Here is a 24,083-nt window from a genome sequence, read left to right as displayed (position 1 = left end):
AATGATACAAGAACATAAACATGTGAACTGTATAATGCTTAACAAAAAATGCAAGTTTGGGCAGACTCAGTCTGTCTTTCCACATATTTGACTTTCCCCCACCATGATCACTAAAGCGTCGTTGCTTCTGATTTGCTGAGATGCTCCGCTGGACCTTCAGGTGAGCAGGGGACTGCAGAGTGCTGTTGTTTAAGTCACTGTTGGGCCGTGACCTCTGACACAAGTTTCCACTGGATAATGATTCACCACCTTCAAACTATAAGAAGAAAGGCCACCAGCATTTTAAAATTAAAAAAAGTTAATAGAAACAATATGCACGCTTGATTTTTCTAATTTATCCCAAGTCGTACATGGAGTAATCAGAACTAAGAAAATTAAAAAGTTTGGATACGGAACTGCAAGTTGGCAAACAGGAAGGGAGAGAACTGGATACAGCATCGTTCCACAAGTACATGTCATCTTCTGTTATCTTGTACAAATGCCTTTGGGTCCTTCTGGGTCCAAATAATAGCTACCAATTATTGAATGGTTATTATATACTAGCCGCCATGCTGAACTTTTTATATATGTTACTTTGTTTAATCATTACAACAAACCTATGATCTATTAACCTGCACTTTTTAGATGGAAAAACTGAGGTTACGAGATTCAAGAGACATCTTTGGGATTTGAATTCAGGTATAGTTGAGATTCAAACTTAGGATGAAATCTAAAATTTTAACTTCATACACACACACATTTTTTGTTTTGTTTTGTTTTCTCCACCAAATTTACAGAACAAAATTTGGTTTATTGGCTCTGATCAAGAAATTGCATCTACTTAGAGCTAAGCATGGTATACTGGGGATTGATACACTTTCCCTCTCTCTGTAACAAAGAAGTATTTTGTTGCCAGCAAACTTTTGACTGAATCACTGGCATTCTAATGGGAAATCTAAATTCATATGTAAAGTTGCTAATGATAAAGAGCAGAGAAATACTGATGATGAAAATTTTAATAGATAACAGCTAACACAGAGCACATAGTAGTGTGCCAGGAGCTGTTCTGAGGACTTGAGAAGTATTAATTCCTTTAAACCCTCTCAGTGACCCTAAGAGATAGGTACTATTGTCAACCTCATTTTATAGATCAGGTAATTGAGGCACAGAGAAATTAAGTAAATTGCCTAAGTCACACAGCTAGTTAGTGGCTGTGCTGGGGTGGGGGAGGGGTGGGAATTCAAACCCAGTGACCCTGGTTCCAAAGTTCAGGCTCTTACTACTTATAGTGGCTTCATTCATTTATATTCAATGCAATTCAAACTTCATTTTAATTCATGCACGGGCTGGGTTGTATGCTTATAAAATTAGTGTTTCCTTTATACTTAAATTAATAGGAAAATTAAAGATCTCAGGAGTGAAATCTAAAATCTAGGTAGAGACAGTTCAAAGACTTTAGAGATAACCATTTGTAGTATTTCCCACTTCTTAAAATTCTCTTGGCTTGGCTTCTTTGACGCCACTTCCCTAGCTATTAGCATCTCTACTGAAGATCCCTCTCCTCCGCTATAGTAGTACCTACCTGGTAGGGTCACTGAGAGGATTAGATGAATTAATACATGTAAAGTCCTTACAACAGTTCCTGGCACATTACTGTGTGGCCCTCTGATGATGAATCCCAAATCTATTCATGCTATTCAACTCATTCCCTTCAGATCCAGATCTTTATATCCAAATGTCTACTGAACAGCTCCAACCAACAGGAATCTCAAATTCAACCACCCGGAACTGAACAAACCTCCCATCTTCCCACTAAGGTTCACTCTTTTCCTATCTTGGCAAATACATCTTACAAAACCAGTCACCTATGCTAGAAATCTGAGAGTCTCTTATCCTTCATTTCCAACAGGTTATCAAATACTGTTAATTCAACCTCTTACATGTCTTGGCCTGTTGTGAGTGCCTGTCCCCTCATGTCCTTGAGTATCCTGTACATTCCCCTAATCAGAGCACGTTCCACACTGTACCACACTGTGGACCGATTCTCTCCCCTCTAGACTGACGGCTCCTTGAGTGCAGCGACCTTCTAATCTTTCTATTCCAGTACTTAGCATAGTTTCTGGTACAGAATAGGTTCAATAAATGTCAGCTGAAATGTACTGATTCACTAATAGTTACTATCTAATTATAAATAATTTCATCCTATTCTACAAAATGCCTCCCACAGATGTCTAATTTTCACCCAACTGTCAAAGCTCTGGGCTGTTCTTGGCTCTCGATTTATACCTTTATATTTGCTGTCCCAAAGGATCATCAAAGGTCCTATCACAATTGGCAGAGAGTGACTTCCTTACTCTCTCTCCCTATTATAGACCTCGACTGGCCTTGAGAATTTCCCATTGAATGTATCAAAACACTTGACACTCTACAAGGCAAAACATATCACCAAACAACCTTTTCCTGGGTTCCCACCTACACATTTTGTTTTCAGTGCTGTGACCCCCTTTTGCTTCAGTTGCTGTCTTTTCTGCCCTCCCAAAATAACTGTGTTACCTCTGGCAGGGCTGTTGCATTTGGGCTGCCAGAGCCATTCTCGAAGACGTGACTGTGAACAGGGCCTCTCAGAGCTAAGCAAGGCACTATGCCTGCTCTTCCAAAATAGAATCTCTCAGTATTCGGAAATAAGGTTAGTTCACAACTCAGCAACTTGAATTTTGAATTCTGATAAATAAGAACGTTAGGGTCTTTGTATTATTTTTGATACAATCTAAAATATATTTGCTAACATTATATCTATACTTAGCTGTGACTTAGCTCAAGAAATAATTCACATTAATCTGAAAAGGTGAAAAACTTACTTCAGGTGGTTTTCTACCTAGAAGAATATAAGTAGCCATGACTTCATCATATTTCTGATTTATTAAGGCATCATTTATCTCATCTCGTGCAAAACCCATGGTGACCATGATGTCTAGAAATAAAAAACAACAAAAGTCAAATTTTCTGAAAATGGGTTTATTTTAGTAAAGAAACCAACAAAAATGGGCAAGTTTGCCCACATTAGATATGAAAACTAAATTCTGAAAATTTAAAGCGTAACTTTAATTATAAAGCTTCTGGATTACTAATATACAGACACTATGTAGTTACAGATACTGGACATCCCCAATTTTTCATGCAGAAATTATCTACATTGTGGGTTAATATATTCACAGGCTACTCCATTTCTCACTGCCCAGCACATCCTTGAGCTGAGTTCCTTTATCCAGCTCGACGTAGTATCTGTCTCTCTGTGACACACACAGAACACCTTCTCTCTCTCTCAACACACCCTCAGCCACTCACGGAGTGGTTTCTCTCATCTCTTAACAATTTCTGCTTCACTCTTTGGAAGGCTTGAATCCCACAGTTCTTCTGATCAGATTCCTAACACCCTACAATGCTCTTCCTCAGCTATTCTGCCTTCAAGCCAGACAGGAGATGACTCAACTGTGAGTTGCTGATGGCTCTGGGAATGAAGAGAGGGAACCGGTTGGGAGTAGCACACTGACTGGATGTGGGAGAATGGACCCTGCTGAGATAGTGGGAAACAAAGGGGGAGCCAAAGTGTTCCTCCCTCTAACTAAGGGCCTCTACGTTTTTGGTTAAAATACATGCTATGTTTTGCTGATATTTATCAGTCTGATCAGTGCTGATTCTTAAATCAGTCATTCCTCCTGTTAGGAATTGCTGAAAGAAAAGAATGAGGTTTATCTACATTATCTTAATTTTTATATCACTGTTGCCAACAACTGGTTTAGATTATAATATATGAGAACAGAATAAGGAACTTGAATTTTGCAATGTTTAGTGTATATCTGGAGAAAGAAAAGATGATAAAGCAAGTATTTTTCAAATAAAAATTGCTTCCCATTTACATTTTAAACACGATTTTGGTAGACTAAAGGACTCTCACTTTTAGCCTAGGGACCACCCCTCTCACAACACTTAAATACTTACCTATTCTTTTTGCGTCATTGAAATCTGGTTCAGGCTCAGCATATGGCTTTAGTTCTTCTTCTTCATGACCAACATTCATCCATCGATCTCTCATTATTTGCTAGGAAATAAACTCTACATTATGTTTGGCCAGTCAGAACATTCAACCACTTATATTAGCTCTTTTTTAGTAAATGTGAAACTTATTGGTTCAGTCAACAAGAATCGTGATGTTTCCAAACTAAAGTTACTGTTTCTAGCTTGATTAGCAGGTCAACAGGAGGTGTAAGATTTTGGGACATACTTATATATCTTATGACAACTCTAACCATCATCCCACACACTCACCAAATGAACTGATTCAAAATATACTGCCTGCTGTCTATGCTCCTCTAAAAGAAATATTTTCACATTTGAAAAATTTAACATAAAAACCTACTGATTTTAACCTCTGCTTCATTTTTACATTTAAGATTAATGAAGAGATTTTTTTTTCCTGGTCTCCTACCAAATATATACTTGTAATTTTAAAATCATCACTTACTAAAACATTAGGAAAGAAGAGATCATGGGAAATGGAAATCAGAGTTAGTAATGACAATATAGCTCAGAGAATACGGGAAGAGAGAACAATCAAGATTTAAGCCTGGAATTAGGAATTAGTAAGAATCAGGGTAAAAACAGACGCTGGTGTGCATTACCAGAGTCCAATTTAAGCTGAGACTGTGAAACAACAGTCAATCCCAGGCTGTTAAAAGGCAACCCAGAAGGGGCAGCCTATGGAATGAGGAAACTACTGGCAAACCATATATCAGATAAGGGGTTACTATGCAGAATATATAAAGAACTCCTACAACTCAGTAACAACAAAAAACTGCCCAATTAAAAAAATGGGCAAAGAACTTGAATAGATATTTCTCCAAAGAATATATACAAATAGCCAACAAGCATATAAGATGCTCAACATCATTAATCATCAGGAAAATCAAAACCACAATGAGATATCACTTCATATCTGTCAGGATGGCCAGTGTTGAAAAAAATGAAAATAACACGTGTTGGTGAGAATGCAAAGAAACTGGAACCCTTGTGCACTGTTGATGTGACTGTAAAATGGCGTTGCTGCTGTGGTAAACAGTATGGAGGTTCCTCAATAAGCTACAAATGGAACTATTATATGATTCAGCAACCCCACTTCTGGGTACCTATCCAAAAGAATGGGAAACAGGATCCTGAGGAGATATTTCATACCCATGTTCACTGCAGTGTTAGCCAAAATAGCCAAGATGCAGAAACAATCTAAATGTCTGATGGATGAATGGATGGATAAAGAAAATGTGGTATAAACATACAATAGAACATTACTCAGCCTTAGAAAAGAAGGGAGTTCTGTCATATGCTATAACATAGATGAACCTAGAGGACACTGTTAAGGGAAATAAGCCAATCACAAAAAGACAAATACTGCATGACTCTACTTATATAAAGTATCTAAAACAATCAAACTCATAGCAACAGGAGGTAGAATGGTATTTGCCAGGGGCTAGGAGGAGGGGGCAAGGGGGAGCTGTTGTTCGATGGTACAGAGTTCCAGTCCTGTGGGATGAGAAAGTTCCAGAGACGTGCTGTGTGATGCTGTGCACATAGTAAACACGACTGTGTGTAATGTACACTTCAAACTTGAAGGAGGATACATTTACGCGTGTTTTTTATCACCCACAAACAAAGGCAAGCTAATGGGGATTAATTCTGTATTAATTTAGAAAATTTTTCAACTTTTTATTACTATAGGGTTCTAGGTTTTCATTCAAGAACATTCTAGGTGCTGATACATTAATATTCTTTTTCTAGATCCTGCAAAGTATATTCTCTATCTCTAAACTTTATTTGCCAATATTCAACTAATTAGAAAAATAATGTTCCATACACAGTTTTTCAGGCTAACCTTGACTCCTCAGGTACCTTCCCTTCAACTAATAATATTTACCCAAAGTCACTAAGCAAAAGATAGGTGCTCCAGACCAGATCTCTGATAACTGGGGTCTATAAGAATACTGTTGTGCGAGATGGGAAGATTTTCCTAAGGGTCCTGGTCACATGATACTGATATATTTTCATTAAACTTTGTAGATAGTTCATATATGCTTAAGTATGATATGTAGACATATAACACTTAAAAGATTACCACTTTCTTTTTTCGTAGTTGTTATACTGAGATATACTTGACACGTTAATTATATTGAGATATAACTGACATATAACTTGTATTAGTTTAAGGTGTACAACATGATTTGATATGTGTATATATTACAAAATGACTACCACAATAAGTTAACATCCATCACCTCACACAGTTATAATGTTTTTTCTAGTGATTAGAACTTAAAATCTACTCTCTTAACAATTTTCAAATATATAAGATACAGTATTGCTAACTAGTCATCATGCTGTACATTACATCCCCAGAACTTATTTATCTTATAACTGGAAGTTTGTACTTTTTGGCCATCTTCCTTCATTTCTTCCATCCCCTGCCTCTGGCAATCACCAATCTGTTCTGTTCCTGTAAGTTCGTTTTTTTTTTTTTTTTTTTTAGATTTCACATATAAGTGAGATCATATAGTATTTGTCTTTGTATGACTTATTTCACTTAGCATAATGCCCTCAAGGTCCATCCATGTTGTAGCAAATGGCAGTATTTCCTTCTTGTTTCCACTTCTGGGTATTTAGCCGAAGGAAATGAAATCATTATCTTGAAGAGATAACCTGTACCTCCATGCTCACTGCAGCATTATTTACAATAGCCAAAACATGGAAGCAAGCTAAGTGTCCATTGGCAGATGAATGGATAAAGAAAATGTGGTACACACACACACACATACACAACGGAATACGATGCAAGACATACTTACTTCTTATAACCACTTTGAGCAATGGTAATTTAGGTACATTATCCAACTAATTTAAATAAAAGTAGACTCACTACAAATTTAAAAAATAACAATGCTATCACCAAGTCTTTAGTGATCATTTATCAATAAAGTAAAAGTGTCAGGGAGGGTGCACATCAGGAGAAAAAAAAAAGGTTTACAAAGCAGAGCTGTAAATTCCTGCCACATGATTTTCCAAAATATCAAAGTCCTTCCTGTTCCTCATCTGCCTCCTCCCAAACAGTATGTCTGGCAGAAGCCTAGACAGTAATCAGGCAGCAGCATCTGCAGAAGGAAAATTTTGTTGTTGGCAGAATTTCCTAGGTTGCATGGTGAATACATAAAAATCCTCAAAGAATATGATGAACCACTTAGGACAGCTACACAGTACAGTCAGCCCTCAGTATCTGTGGGTTTAGTGTCCTCAGATTCAACCAACGATAGACAGAAACTATTCAGAAAAAAAAAAAATTCCAGAAAGTCCCAAAAAGCAAAACTTGAATTTGTGACATACCAGCAACAATTTACATAGCACTTACACTGTATTAGGTGTTATAATAATCTAGAGATGATTTAAAGTATATGGGAGAATGTGCACAGGTTATATGCAAATACTACACACCATTTTATATACGGGACTTGAACATCCACGGAGGTTCCTGGAACCAGTCCCTGTAATCCAGCCCATCTAGTCCTCGACAACTTTACTCACTTCTGCAGCTAGACTGCACAAATATATGGAGGTGGCAGCTCAGATAGTGCTTAAAAATGGAAGTCTTGAAAAATGTTTAAAACAAATCTATAACAACACGACATGATAAATTAACTATACTTCAATAAAATAAATTAAAAAAAACAAAAAAACAAATCCATAACAAACCCCACCTCTCCACACAAACACAGCAGTACAAACAAAGGGACCTAACTGTCCTTTTATCAACACATTACATTTTCGTGGCAGCTCTCTGAATGTTTGTTATTATTACGATGAATGAGAATGGGCAAACAAGAAAACTAACAAACATAAGCTAGACATAAATACTTTTGGTTTTTCAAATGAGCTGAAGTTAAGTCCTCAGTGATGTTCTCAAATTTAAGAGCACAATTTATTTTTTTAACATCTTTATTGGAGTATAATTGCTTTACAATGTTGTTAGTTTCTGCTGTATAACACAGTGAATCAGCTATACATAGTACACAAATATCCCCATATCCCCTCCCTCGTGCATCTCCATCTCACCCTCCCTATCCCACCCCTCTAGGTGGTCACAAAGCACTCAACTGATCTCCCTGTAAGAGCACCATATTGAGTTTGAAAATAATAACCAATGGAATGAGATGTATAAATAGTAGAATCCCAAGTAAGTGGAGGTTAGATGCTGGAAGAGTAAGTAAGAGGTTATCCTGCAAGGAGGAACTGGAAGAGAGGCAAAAGCCTGCGAGCGACCCAGGCGAACAAGAGCAGGGCATGTGGGGGACGGCAGGTCAGTATGACTACATGAGGCGGGTGCTGGAGCAAGACCAGGGTGGAAAATTAATAGGGACCAAATCATGACGCTTCCTTTCAATTGGATAAAGGATATCTTGGAAGAGTGTGATTTTGCAAAGTCTCTCCGGCCAGTGTGTGGGAGTCATTCGACACTGGAGACTCAGAAATCCACTAAGAGGCTGTAGCTGGAATCTAGGAGGGAGAAGAGACCAGCCCGCTCTAAGGGCAGGCAGTGGCAATGGGAAAAAAAGACATTTTCAGTATTTGGCTGGTAAAAATCAACAAAACTCTGTGATTGGAAGTGAGGGGAGAGATGAAAGAGCTCAGGGAAAATGAAGGCGATGATGAGGCTTCTGGTTTAGACAACTGAGTAGAGGCTGAAACCATGTACTGAGACACCAAACTCGGGAAGAGAGGTCGAATGGACTGGGAAAGATGGAGCTCAGGTTTAGACAAACTGAGTGTGAGGTGCTTCGGCATATCCAAACAGACATGTCCTGTCAACACTTACTTTATTCTGAAGCTCAGGAGAAATCTGGGCTAGGGATGGAGATTTAGAAAGCAGCCAACAGATGATGACAGAGTGCTGGGATCCTCCAGAAGGGCGAATCGAGTGAGAATGAATACTAGAGCCTTAAAGAATGCCAGCATTACCAGCATGTAAGGGCTGGAAAGAAAAGTAATCCAAAAAGTAAATGGGGGGAGGAAAAATCTGCACAGAGTGACATGCAAGGCAAGGCGAGAGTTTTTCAAAGAGGAGGCAGTTGTGTCCTGTCAAATAAGGTGATAACTGAAAACGTAACCTGTTGTGTTTACAACAAAGACAGTTGAGTTTACTGAGGGTGGCTTCACCGAGTGGTGGAGATGGGAATCAGAAGGCAACGCACAGAGGCAAATGGACAGATAAGAAATTGGTGACTGCCGGTGGAGATACTTTTTAAAAAGTCTGGCCAGAAAGGGGGGAGCAAGAAAGAATACTGGATGGGGACTGTGAGGTTGAAGGATGCCTTTTTAAGAAAACTAGAAGCTCCTTAGGTATGGATAAAGGCTGAGGGAAAGGAGTTGGCACAGGAGGTTAGGATGGTACAGAAGAGAAAGCTTTACTGAAGGAGTAAGGTACTGAGAAGGCACATCACACGTGCTAAATCCAGCACCGGAATGAATGGGTAAGTCTTGGACGGGAGAAGACACCTCTCCACTGCAACAGGGAACTAAGGAGGTGGGTGGAGTTCAGACAGTACCATTAAGAGTATGGTGGCAGGAAATGAAGAGTTCATGACTACTGGTTTCTGTTTTCTGAGTAGAAGATAAGGATCTTTGCCTGGAATGTTTCCCCCTATTTTTTCCACCTAAGTTCCTTTTTATCGGTCTTACAATGTCCACACAAAATCTGGGCTCCTTCTATCACTGTCTTTCATGGTACTCTGATCTTTGTGTACAATTATGCAACCTGTCATTATGTAAATATTTTGTGTTTACCTGTTAATTACCTCTGCTATTAGACCATAAACCCAAACAAAGAATGACCTGCATCTGATGTGCTCAGTCTTGCATATCAAGCACCTAAACATACCCAGCACTTAAATGCTCAACGCATATTTGTAGACTGAAGGAATAAAACCTCTTGTCTGTTACTCATCTGTCCTTCCTCTGTGTTCCCATGGAACTCTGTATATTTCCTATTGTGACTGTTATCACATTCTACCTTTTATCACAGCTCCTTCACTATATTTAAAGTCCTTGAGGATAAAGACTGTGCCTTGTACTATCTTTCTCAGCACAAATGCTTGTTTGCTGCTTTTGAACAGGGCAGTGTTTTAACATAAGCCTGGACAGAAGCCTTGAGTAAAATTAAATGTAGAGAAGAGATTAACAACAAGAAGACAGCTTAGGAAGTCACTAAAATGCCCAGGAGATAGAGAACAGAGAACTGAACTGGACAGGATGCAACAGAAGAGAGAAAACCTGTAGAGGCACAATCTATAGCACCTGATGACAAAATTCGTTTTGAGAATGAGGGAAAGGATGAAATCCAAGAGGGGTCTGAGGATTTTAACCCAGGTGCCGGGAGGAACAGAGTATCCCTAAGTAAAAAATACAAGAGCAACAACAGATCTGAGTGGAAGACAAAATATTAAAAGCGAAATTAAGATAATCCAAAATTTCTGATGTTTCTCAATGAAATGGTGTGTATTTGGTGCTCATTTCACAACCATTATTACCTGCCCACATCAAGGAAAAATATATATGTGCACTAAACCCTGAGGTAATTTGTCTTTTATATGGGGAAATAAGATTTACTCATAAAACCTGAAAATATTTGAATACACAATAGAATTAACTGTTCAGGATTGTGCTATTAGCAGTGAGTATTAATAAAGACGAAAAAGAGTAACTTGCAGTGTGGGCTGGAGTTTTCAGGGAAGGAATCCCAAGAAGTTAGGAAGTGAACTCACTCTCCAAATATAGGTAATATCTGGACTGGTGAACAAGTGAAGGCAGATGTGAGGGGGGAACAGTGAGGCATCCTCTCCTTTTGACTTGGAACAGAGGTAACATGCAATGAAAGAATAGGAGATGAAGTGAGTATCCTCAGATGATGAACTTAAACTTGATCTGATAGGCAATGGAGAAATGCCACATTTTATTAATGAGGAAGATAAGCAACATTTTAGAAACAGCACTGGGAAAGGAACAATCTGAGGGACACAGAAGAAGCACTGACTCTGCTAGTCTTCACACAAAATCAGATTTGAGGCCGGGCTGATCCAGGGAAGGTGGAAAATCACAGTGAAAGGAAAAGGCCGCTGGGCAGCGATGAGAGAAAACACAGTTTCGCTTTCCTGTCTTAACTGTTCTGATCTCTGGGGGTCCCCGAGTCCACTTAGCAAAGTTTGTCTCCTTAAAAACAGTTGTGTTTCAAAGCAAAATAAAAATAATCTGAGGAAAAATGTCCTTCAGTAAAAGGAATGGGAGGTAACGGTAGGAAGAAAGATCTGCTTAAGGGAACAAGTAGCAGAATTAACTCCACTAGTTCTAAATCTGAAGGTCCTTTAGAGGAGTAAGGCACAGAGAGCAACAAAACAGGGATAGAGGAAAGAGAAGAGCATGTGGAAGTACCTGTCTTCAGTGTGTGAACCTCACGCCCACACAAAATTCCTCCATGGGAATCGCAGGGTTAACATCCAAAGCCAAGGGAGAAGTAAGTGTCCCCAGGAAATGGTGGTGCTGGTGACCGCAGAGTTCATGCAACCCTATTCCCGGTGGTTTCAGGCACAGTGTAAACCACTGGCCGACACACTGCACTAGACCAGTTGAACAAACTAGTCCATTTCAGATTTCATTTGAGGTATCTCAACATGAGAAACAAGAGGTCCAACAAGATTCCCAACTTGAAGAAAGTTTACACTAGCCATCACTGTCACTGAACAGAAATGACTACTTGCTGAGAAGTTCTAACAAAATAATTGATTCAGATGAATTATAAAGAGTTAAACAAATTACCAATGGAAATATAGACCCTATACATAGGTCCACACTAAAAAATTATGGACTTTAGGCTGGCCAGATGAAAATAATTTTTTTAAATGGTTTCAACCTTTGTAAAGTATACCATATGCTTCTGAATTTGTACTTAGAACTTTTCATTAGAAAAATGGTTATTATTATTATTAATTGTTTTTTGCTTTACTGTCATTTGAACTGGGCAGACACAAGCAAGATTTTAAAGATTCTCTTAGCAGCAGCTGGAAAAGGTGTTAAAGGTAAAAATAAATACTTTGTGAGGAGGACCAAAGATGAGGGAGAAAGGACAATAATGAGCAACTTTGCTTTAGGCTCAAATTTTGTTATTCTTTTGAAAGGTAACACAGTCCATCTTACTTAAGGACTGGAAAAATGAAAGAATATACAAAGAGGGGGTAGGAGGAAAAAATATCAGTATCTTTCTAAAAAAAAACCCAGACACACCAATATTCAAATAAATAGGAAAAAACCCAGCATACAACATAAAACACAAATCCTTTGAAAATCATGTGTGATACTGTCCCCCCCCCCATTATGAGTACAATTAGGAAGAGGTGACAACACTCGCATATACAACCTGAAAAACTTATATTAACTGTTTAGATCTAGAAGCAACTATGGGTCAAGTAGAATGTGAAATTACTTAAAATAAAGATTCTTTAAATCAAACTTCAATATTAGCAAATTACACAGTGAAGACTAGAGTTTCGTCAGTAACTCATGATACTCAACTAACACCGAAAAAATACATCAAGTTCCATTTCTTAAAATATGAGTATTAACAGGGAAATATTTCATGTCAAAATGTGCAAAGCTGATACAAGTCTATAAAGCTGAGTAACCAGACTCCTTTAGACAAGCAGTTTAGAGACACAGAGAGCTTACATATGAAGAAGGACGCTTAACCTATTCATTAAAAATATTGAGCATTATCTCTAATGAAAGAAATACAAATTAAAGCAATTATGACACACTGTATTACTACCATAAAGGCATCAAATACTAGAAATTATTTTTATCCAATACTGAAACAAGCTGTGCAGAATATGTACCTTCAAATGCCTTAGGTCACACACAATCTTTTGGCAATGATACGCAGGACCTAGCAGACTGTTTATACCCTTTGACCGAGTAATTACTGTCTGGAGAATTTATCTAAGCATATGTCCCAGAGGGAAAAAGTACATCACATTATTTTTAGCAAAAACAATGAGAACTCACATTTGGAACAAACAGAGAATAGTTAAATAAACTTTGATACATAATCCAAGGAGAACGACATAGCTATTGACAGGGAAGGTGGTCACTCTCATGATAAAGCAAAGAGGACATACTAAGAACGTTGAAGTTAAAAAAAAAGAATGCAACATGACATGAAAACATTATTACTGAATAAAAATTTATGTTTACACACTGAAGACTGGTGTTTTGAAAACACCTGCTTTTTATACTTTATGGATTTTTTGGTTGTAAAGTTGATAATAAAGTAGGTATGAAAATAAAAGTGAAGACTAATATAATTTTCGACATCATTGGTATTTCAAGGGGAGTTTGCTAAGATTTGGTATAAAGAAATCTTTTTTTTTTTTTTTCCAATGGTGTCAGGTTTCTCTGGAAAATCATTTCTGGGAATTGTGAAGCAGACCAGCCTTTATATGGTGATATCTGCAATATTATGATAATATTTCCAATGTAGACTCATGGTTCCATGGCTGGAAAACTTAATTTTGACAAGGTGGAACAGGAAGTTCCAGACTATATTCAAATGAGTTTCTGATGAGCAAATGTTTTCATAATAATAACTTGATTTTACATTCAAGTCAGAGAAATATAATACTTTAGTCCTTCATATTTTAATGCTAAGGATGAAAGACTTAAATATTTGGCCACTGTAAATGAATCACAGTTAAGACATGAAGCATATCTTATCAATCGTCCATAGAGATTTGTAAAATCTACTCCCCCCAGATAATTTTTGTTCTTTATGGTCTTTTTGTTCCTCTCATTAGCTGAGCTGATGCCTCAACTCTGGACATTTTGTTAAGTGACATTCAAGTAAACTTGGCTCCAATGATAAAAATGGGTCATAGAGCAGGATCAAGGGAGGCTTATGCTCCTATAAAATTTTAGAACTTGTATGAGTGTCAACAATTTTAACTATTTCACACAATTTTCCATTATAATGGTTGAAAGTAAGTTTAGAAGAGCAGTAATATGAAAGTGGGCTTTTTTACTGCACAGATTTCTCTTTTAAAACATTACAACATATCCTTTGACCCCCAAAGGAAAAAAACCACAAAAACCATGGGAAGTAACTAATCACATTTAAACAAACAATTCAGTAAAAAATATCTGAGAATTGATTTACTGATAGAAAACATTTAAAATAATTTCCCAATGGAAGTCACCATCCCTCAACTTCCATCGAAACATCATATTGTATCTTTTAGTGAAAAGTACTGTGGTAGTACAATTACAAAGCCCAAACTAACCTGAGAGCTCTGTACACAGGGATGGCTCGCTATAAGGCTGCCTCCTAACCTGCATGGAGTCCGTGCCAGAAGGCCCCCATTGCTACACTAAAAAAGTACAGTTTAAATGAGGTTAATTCTCTGAATTTTCTACCCTATGTATTAAGGCAAATAAATGAAGACAAAAAATACTAGTGAATAATACATGCTGAATCTCTGAACTTATCTTAGTACAGGCTAAAATAGTCTTAAAAACAGATGGGCAAAATGCTTAATAAGTTGTTCTGACTGCAGTGTCACAAGGAAAAAAGATTAGACATTTTGGTTATATGAGCCTCTGATGTTACTGGCTGTAACATACTTAGTACTTTTTTAATAGTGTCTGTTATTATAAATAACCTCACGTATGCAGAATGTATGTAGGCAACACAACAGTGTGGTAAGAAATGAAATACCTATTTCCAATATGTTCTACTTAAATATTTGCAAATTTTCTGTACTGATGCTGAGAGGGTCCTATTAAATTTTTTACTATCAGATACAGCCATGAAGTATTCACTGGATTCAAATTTCACTATCTTCTTTTATCCTTGAAATATCTGTACTTACTAAATACAAGGTTTCTATATTGGACCAAGCAATTTGTGACAGAGACTAGGTTTTCCTTCTTCTTCAACTAAGTCAATTTTATCCCTATTTTGATGTTGTTTTAATTTAAGACTTCACTGCAGGACAAAGAAGACATAAGAGTCTTTAGCCAAACCTACTGCACAACCTTTGAGTAGTGAAAGCATCATGTGACTTTCTCTAGATCTAAATAAAAGGCAAATGAGATGATTTGGCAATTTTCCTTTAAAAACATGGGGAAAAATTATTGAAATAATGCTCTGTAGTTCCTTGAATATTTTAATTGTTAGACTTTAAATATAGAGTGGAAAAAATTACTTACTTCTAAGCTGCCTCTCTTGATTGGATTCAGCACTAATAATTTCTTCAGGAGGTTTTCACAGTCGGTGGACATATAGAAGGGAATACGGTACTTCCCTCGTAAGACTCGCTCCCGCAGTTCCTTACAAGGCAAAAGAAAGCACGTATCACTGGCTTATGAAATCACTGTGCTTGGGGATAGAACACTAATATCAAATTTAGCTGATACCTTTAAATTCTGGCCGTCAAAAGGCAAGGAGCCACTGACTAACGTGTAGAGAATGACGCCGAGACTCCACACGTCCACTTCAGGCCCGTCGTACTTCTTCCCTTGGAAAAGCTCAGGAGCAGCGTAAGGCGGGCTTCCACAAAATGTGTCCAACTTGCTCCCGACTGTAAATTCATTACTAAAACCAAAGTCAGCAATTTTAATATTCATATCAGCATCAAGGAGAAGGTTTTCAGCCTAAGAGGAAAATAATAAAAAGGACAATGTAAAGAGCCTACATAAAATAAAACGTTCATTATAATTGTTTCAGATCTCAAGCATCTATTTCTTGTCTCTCATTTTTAAGTGTAACATCAAATTGAGAAGCCCAGTAGAGTACTTCAATGTGTAACTTCTCAGGATTACATTTATATAAAACTGAATTTTAACACTATATAGGAAGGCTCCATTTATATGCATATATGTAACTGTTTAAGAAAGGTTACTTAAAAACCATTTTCTTCCATAGGTCATTTTAAACCTAATTTTTTTCCTCATGGTAAGAAACATCCTGGAATTGCACCTTAATATGACCTATTCTAAAGAATGTAAGTCAACATAACACTAACCCATCTTGGGCTTAAACCAAAAAATTTACCCAAATATTCTGTTTTAATAGTGCATCACTGGTTAATGCAAGCCTCAAGCATATATTTAAACTAACTACCAGTCAGGGGTTCTATGACTACTGAATTGATTCCTTGTCCTTTCTTGCAAAATGCATCCTCAACAAAGTTCTTTTCTCAGTAAAAGAAAACAACACAACATAGCCTCCATTAGATCTTATCTGTTTTAAGCCTCTTTTTGCTTTTCTAAAACTAGATTCTCTTCTAGGGGTTTATTATGGTAGAAAGAAGTGACTTCTCCCATGTTCTAAAATGCCGGTTTTCTAAAATCTTCCTAAATCAGAATCATTCAGTGAAAACATTTAAATGTACCTTTTATAAATGCAAGCAATTCAATAAAGGATTTGCTTTTGCACATGTTTTGTTTCAAACTCTGTTACAACTGATAGACTAATGAAATTATAGCTTAGTTGGTAGATGTGTTTTATCAGGTTACAAAAAGGAGTAAAATTTGACTAAAATGAAAATCAGAGTTCTCTATAGTTTATACCACTGGAGGGTCCAACAGTCAGCAGACCCAAGCACTTTGCCCATCATATAGCTCTTCCCTCGCCTACTTCCTTCTTTTCCTTTTTAAAGGAATACTACCTTGGGATATTTGTTTTCATCTTGTTTCAGAAAATACACATCTAACACCCAAAAATATGCAAAAAATGTGATATCACTTATTACATAAATATTATAACAGCACACAGATTTGGGAGATTTATATTAGATCTTAACATTATGGACTGTGTGACAAAACCAGGTTACTTTGATGTTCTGATGTAAGGGCCTGGTCACTGTAAATTTCTGAGGCTGTCCTGGAGCAAGCTAGACTTTTCCCGGTCTCTCTAAAGATGTCTGGATGGATAGCAAAGTGCCCAAGGCTGCCTCAGAAGAGGAGAGCTGGAGAGCGTTTTGAGGTTTCCTCCCAAGAGCATACAGGAAACTCCTAGGTAATGAACATGATTTTTTGCAGATATTTTCCATATAAGAAATTTGATGACAAACTAGGAGTCAAACACACAGGCAGGGAAATAAATAGCCCTCTTCTTTCTCTTTCTTTGAAGCAGTGATTTCCCTTAAAATAGCTGAGGGAGGAAACAGAAATAGAAATATTTGGAGCAGGAGAAAATCTGTAAGCTCAGAACAATGGAGCCAAAATACAGGATGAGACTTTCAACAATTGTTTAGGACAATGTATTCAAATATAACACAAACTAGTGTTAGTAATTGACAGAGGCAATGGGAAAAGAAGTTGGAAAAAAAAACCAAAAAAACTCCTAGGTATGGAATATGCAAGTTAACTTTGGAAAAATAGAGAAAAAGGAAAAAAAAAAACAACTTTCTTAGACAAGGAATTTTCTACCTTCATTCAAAAAAAAAAAAAACCAATCCATCTGGCCCCAACCATTCTTTCTTTCTCTAAATTATTTTATTTTTTAAATAAAAATTATGTATATTTAAGTTATAACACATGATAATTTGATATATATACAAACAGTGAAATGATTACTTAAGTCAAGCTACATACTTCCTCTCAGTTACCTTTTTTTTGATAAGTGTGATGGGAACACCTGAAATCCCTCTTAGCAAACTTCCAGTATTCAATACAGTATTATTAACTTCTTGGATTAGACATCAAAATCTCAGGCAACCAAAGCAAAATTAAACAAATAAGACTACATCAAACTAAAAAGCTTCTGTACAGCAAAGGAAACCATCAACAAAATGAAAAGACAACCTATAGAGTGGGAGAAAATACTTGCAAACCACATATCTGATAAGGGGTTAATATTCAAAATATGTAAGGAACTCATGTAACTCAATAACAAAAAAACAAACAACGAGATTAAAAAATAGGCAAAACACCTAAACAGACATCTGATTTCATTTCCCCATGAAATGAATCATGGCTCCCATGTTCACTGCCACAAACATTTCCTGACTATCACACATTTCTTATTCCAAAGTATGCTAGTTTATACTAATCATATGCATTCAATATTCATAAAAACATTTAAAACTTTCCTTATTTCTTTGAACTTTAATGTGAGGATGAACACTGGCTCTTACATCAGACAAATCTGGATTTGTGCCCTGACCCTGCTTCTGATGGAATGGGGCCTCAGGCATTTTTAATTAGGAACAAAGTTCCTCATTTATGTTATTAAAAGAAGCTAATTAATGGAATCAAATCGTCTAGTCTTTAATGCTAGATAACTTCTCATCCACATTTTCTTCATTTCCTTAGTGAAAATACTGCCTTTTAAGAAAACATTCCTGGGCTTCCCTGGTGCGCAGTGGTTAAGAATCCACTTGCCAATGCACGAGACATGGGTTTGAGCCCTGGTTTGGGATGATCTCACATGCCGCAGAGCAACTAAGCCTGTGTGCCACAACTACTGAGCCTGTGCTCTAGAGCCTGCGTGCCACAACTACTGAGCCTGCATGCCACAATTACTGAAGGCCACACGCCTAGAGCCTGTGCTCCACAACAAGAGAAGCCACCACAATGAGAAGCCCACGCACCACAACGAAGAGTAGTCCTGCTCGACGCAACTAAAGAAAGCCTGCGTGCAGCAAGGAAGACCCAATGTAGCCTAAAATAAATAAATTAATTAATTAATTAAAAAAAAAAAGACATTCCTATGATTTATGTCAGAGCATGTTTTGCCTATGTTCTCTTCTAGGAGTTTTATGCCTTATATTTAGGTCTTTAAACCATTTTGAGTTTATTTTTGTGAGGGTGTGGTTTAATTTCATTGATTTACATGCAGCTGTCAAGCTTTCCGAACACCACTTGCTAAAGAGACTGTCTTTTCTCCACTGTATATTCTTGCCTCCTTTGTCTTTGTCATAGATTAACTGATTGAAGACATATGGGCTTATTTCTGGGCTCTCAATTATTCTTTTTTTTTGGCCACGCACGCAGCTTGTGGGATCTTAGTTTCCCAGCCAGGGATTGAATCTGGGCCCTTGGCAGTGAAGGCGCCGAGTCCTAACCACTGGACCACCAGGGAATTCCCTGGGCTCTCTATTCTGTTCCACTGATCTGTCTGTTTTTACACCAATACTGTTTTGATTACTGTAGCTTTGTAGTACTGTCTGAAGTCTGGGAGGGTTATGCCTCCAGCTTTGTTCTTTATCCTCAGGATTGCTTTGGCAATTCTAGGACTTTTGTGGTTCCATATAAATTTTAGGATTATTTGTTCTAGTTCTGTGAAAAATGTCATGGGTATTTCGATAGGGATTACATGAAATTTGTAGATTGCTTTGGGTAGTGTGGCCATTTTAACAATATTAATTCTTCCAATCCAAGAGCATGGGATATCTTTCCATTTCTCTGAATCACCTTCAATTTCCTTTATCAATGTTTTATAGTTTTCAGCGTATAGGTCTTTCACCTCCTGGTTAAGTTCATTCCTCAAGGCAAAAGAAATAAAAGCAAAAATAAACAAATGGCACCTAATCAAACTTTATAAAGTTTTTGCGAAGCAAAGGAAACCATCAACAAAATGAAAAGACAACCAAAGGAATAGGAGAAAATACTTGCAAATGATGTGACCAACAAGAGGTTAATATTCAAAATACACAAACAGCTCATACGACTCAATATCAAAAAAACAAACAAACAAAAAAATGGGCAGAAGACCTAAATAGTCATCTCTCCAAAGAAGACATACAGATGGCCAACAGGCACATGAAAAGATGCTCAACATCACTAATTATTAGAGAAATGCAAGTCAAAACCACAATGAGGTATCACCTCACATGGGTCAGAATGGCTATCATCAAAAAGTATACAAATATTAAATGCTGGAAAGGGTGTGGAGAAAAGGGAACCCTTGTGCACTCTTGGTGGGAATGTAAGTTGGTGCAGCCACTATGGAGAAGAACATGGAGATTCCTTAAAAAACTAAAAATAGAGCTACTATATGATCCAACAATCCCACTCCTGGGCATATATCTGGAAAAGACAAAAACTCAATTCAAAAAGATACATGCACCCCAATGTTCATAACAGCACTATTTACAATAGCCAAGACATGGAAACAAACCATGTGCCTATCAACAGATGACTGGCTTAAGAAGTTGTGGGGTGTGTGTGTGTGTGTGTGTGTACACACAATGGAATATTACTCAGCCATAAAAAAAGAATGAAATAATGCCATTTACAGCAACATGGATGGACTAGAGAATATCATACTAAGTGAAGTCAGAAAGAAAAAGACAAATATTATATATCATTTATACGTGGAATCTAAAAAATAATACAAATGAATCTATATACAAAACAGAAACAGACTCACGGACATAGAAAACAAACTTATGGTTACCAAAGGGGAAAGGAAGCAGGGGAGGAATAAATTAGGAGTATGGGATTAATAGATACATACTACTTTACATAAAATAGATAAGCAATAAGGATTTACTGTATGGCACAGGGAACTACATTCAATACCTTGTAATAACCTATAATGGAAAATAATCTGAAAAATATATATATAATTGAATCACTTCACTGTATACCTGAAACTAACATAATACTGTAAACCAACTATACTTCAATTAAAAAAAAAAGAAAGAAAATACTACCTTTTATAAAAAGTTGCTGTGACAATTAAATAAAAACTAATTTCCTTGTACAGTGCCTGGCACAATTAGGCAATCAAAAAGACAGCTCTAAAAGTACCACATATCTGTTAATAATTAAGAAATTTTTGTTATAAAACCAATCACTTACCTTAAGATCACGGTGAACAATGCACTTTTGATGACAATACTGCACAGCAGATACAATCTGAAATAAATATTTGGATAAAAGATTCAAAATTATTATGGTAAAAACATCTCAATTTTTCCCCAATTATCATTCCAATTTAGAGAAATTACTAACTTGGATTTTAAAGTTACATTTAGCAATTTCACTGTTCCTTTATTTCAGAAAACCATATGTATTAAAGTTATGAAATTTTCACTTTTAAATGTGGACAATGTGGAAAAGTAGTATTCTCTTGCTAAAATACACTAAAATATTTGTCAGAGTCCATGAAGATTTCTTTATGGGTTGTTATATTTCTGTTTACATGATACAATGTATACACTTTGTAGTTTTGGTCAAATGGTTTATCCCACTGTTGAAATAAGAATTCTGGCACACATGAATCAGCATTCCAAGATAGCTGGCTCAAGTTCAAAATGCAAAACTCTATTTTAGGAATTATATTAAATGTGTTCAAGGCATGTTTCTTCAGGGAGGTCAACTGACTAAGAATTTATCAACAGGGTATTTAGCAATACCTTATTTTTGTCTCTTCATATAGTATAAAGCAAAAATTTTTGAGCCTTTAAAGGAAATCTAATTATCAAAAGAAAAGAGGTAAAAATGAAATTTAATCTTAAACTTGCCACTAATTCAGCTGGGCAAAGCATTCTACCCTTGTAACTAGATTTTGTACACCATCTTAATTTTTAACCATTACATAAGGGCTCTTTGGGGATAAGTGCTAAACAGGAAATAACCCAATGATTTAAGGGCCAAAGATACCAATGAGAAATAGGTTATAAGCAATTCTATGATAGTTATATGCTTTATTACATAAAATACAGAAAAGGAAACAATCTGATAGCAATCAACTAAGAGTTACTTTGTACATATAAGTATATCTGATGTATAGGAGGGCCATTTTAATGCACAGCAGAACATTCAATTCTGTGGATTCAGTTAAACGTAAGTAAACACAGTTTGAATGTTGAATACTGGTTAGGCATTTACAAATGGGGACAGAAATGAAATTTTTGAAAGTGTAAAGGTGATGTGAAGTATGACCATGCTAATAGGATACTGGTTAGGAAAAAAAAACTTCAAAGTAGTACAAGTGAAACTGATATTTCAGTATTATAAGATTATTTTAATGTATATTAAAATGGTTCAAAGACAGAGAAGACATGAATTCAAAACAAAATCAACACACAGTGAGTAAGATGTAATTCAATTAAATTCATTTTGATTCAACAGTCAGTTTACTGAGTGCCTGCTATGTGCAAGAAAATGTGCTGGTTGCTAGGGGAATACAAAAATGTGTTCATGCACCCTACATGCACGCTGCCTTTCAGGAGCTTACAGTCTGATTAGGAGGAAAAAAATATGTTTATGAGTAACTATACATACTACAAAGTAGAATCATAGAAGCAGAGGTACAAAGAAGTGAGGGAATCATAAAAGATAAAGAATATTCTCAGTTACTAGGTGATATTTGATCTAAGCCCTCCATGAAGGATAGTAAAATTTTAAAATGTGGATGTTTGGGGATGGGGACGTAGGGGGTAAGGTGGTAAAATGCACTGATTAAAAAAAAAATTTTGGCTGCATTGGGTCTTCATTGCTGCATGGGGGCTCTCTCTGGTTGTGGCGAGCAGGGGGGCTACTCTTCGTTGCGGTGCGCAGGCTTCTCATTGCGGTGGCTTCTCTTGTTATGAAGCACGGGCTCTAGGCGTGCAGGCTTCAGTAGTTGTGGCACATGGGCTCAGTAGTTGTGGCGCACAGGCTTAATTGCTCCACGGCATGTGGGATCTTCCCGGACCAGGGCTCGAACCTGTGTCCCCTGCATTGGCAGGCGGATTCTCAACCACTGCGCCACCAGGGAAGCCCTGCACTGATGTTGAGGCAACACAATGTATTTGAAAAGTAGGTGGGAAAATGGTAATACTGGGAGTTAGACCCTGATAGACAAGTTGGTAAAAGTCTCTGAATTCCAAACTAAGCAGGTACTACAGAACCATGAACTGTGTTTGAGCAAAACAATTGTGAATGATTATAATCAATTTGAGGTGTGAGTCCTCCAAATACAGCAGAATCCTACAATGAATACATGTAGTATTAGTTTTCTTAAGCAATATGCTTCAAGATTCTAATATCCAATTTTCACCATGTAATTAAGAGAGACATACATTTGTATGTAAATATTAATACATCTTATTGAACATACTATATAGGCTATAGGATGTTCATACTATAAGGCTATTTTTGTATCATAGATGACAGAACTTTGCTGATAATGATATTATCTTTTTCAAGTCCCCTTCTCTTGATACAGTGAAGAAGGCATGCTACAGATAATGACTTGGTTACCAAACATGCATTTCACATTAGACAAGATAGTTTCTATGAAAGCAGTTCTATAGGCACTTCTGGAATAAAAATCTCCTGAGTCTTAAAGACTTAAGAAGGGAAAGATAATCTGTAATATCATCACACTTATCTAGTAGCGTACAATTTCTGCCATAAAAGAAGCTCTGGCTTCTGACTCGCTTGCTGCAAGAACCCCCATGCACTAGCCCAAGTTTTACTGCAGTATTCTATGGCCAGACCCTCCCATCTCAAAACATTCTGTACCTCCACAAATAGGATGCAGAAACGTCCCTACAACCCTTTTGTTATGGATCTTGAAAACATGATTGACCATCAGTCCTGCACTGACCCTAAGACCAGACATGTCAATGTTTTGCCATGAGGTGGAACTGGGTGGGGGGGAGGATGCTTTGCAATTATTTATACGTGGGTCAGGAATTCCCAAGCTTTAAGTAGTAGCCTTGATACTGGAAGGGTTGAATCAATATTATGATTTTTCTTGCAGGCCCTCAAATCTTAAGGAAGGCAGAGGCATTGTACGGGCAATGACTGCTAAATTGGTCTTGAACTGTCCTAGTGTCTCTGCTATATTTAATGGTAGGGTCAAGGACATATCCTTACTAACACAGTACACTCCCTTTCACTGTTAAAGTTTTTAAAGTAATTTTATGAAATACAGAGCAAATAAAAATAAAAGTAAATACACATTTATTAGAGTTTTAATTACACCTATAAAGCAAAATAAACTTAGCAAAAATAAATTGAAAAACAAA

General features: G+C 36.8%; 1 protein-coding gene across 5 annotated transcripts in view; it reads right to left on the bottom strand.

The window, feature by feature from the left end:
• The window catches only part of MARK1 (microtubule affinity regulating kinase 1), a 142,364-nt gene that overhangs the window by 19,844 nt on the left and 98,437 nt on the right, over nucleotides 1-24,083 (bottom strand). For all 5 annotated transcript variants that reach the window (XM_081226157.1, XM_081226159.1, XM_081226158.1 and 2 more), the window contains exons 7-12: nucleotides 20,923-20,979; nucleotides 15,529-15,765; nucleotides 15,322-15,441; nucleotides 3,979-4,078; nucleotides 2,838-2,950; nucleotides 103-256 (exon numbers count right to left, since the gene is read on the bottom strand). In XM_081226157.1, coding sequence (XP_081082283.1) covers nucleotides 103-256; nucleotides 2,838-2,950; nucleotides 3,979-4,078; nucleotides 15,322-15,441; nucleotides 15,529-15,765; nucleotides 20,923-20,979 — 781 coding nt within the window. The remainder of the gene's footprint in view (nucleotides 1-102; nucleotides 257-2,837; nucleotides 2,951-3,978; nucleotides 4,079-15,321; nucleotides 15,442-15,528; nucleotides 15,766-20,922; nucleotides 20,980-24,083) is intronic.

This window comes from Mesoplodon bidens, assembly GCF_964165515.1.
Source record: "Mesoplodon bidens genome assembly, chromosome: 2".
NCBI lineage: Eukaryota > Metazoa > Chordata > Mammalia > Artiodactyla > Ziphiidae > Mesoplodon > Mesoplodon bidens.
Note: the sequence above shows the minus strand (reverse complement) of the source record. Positions and strands in the feature narration are given on the sequence as shown.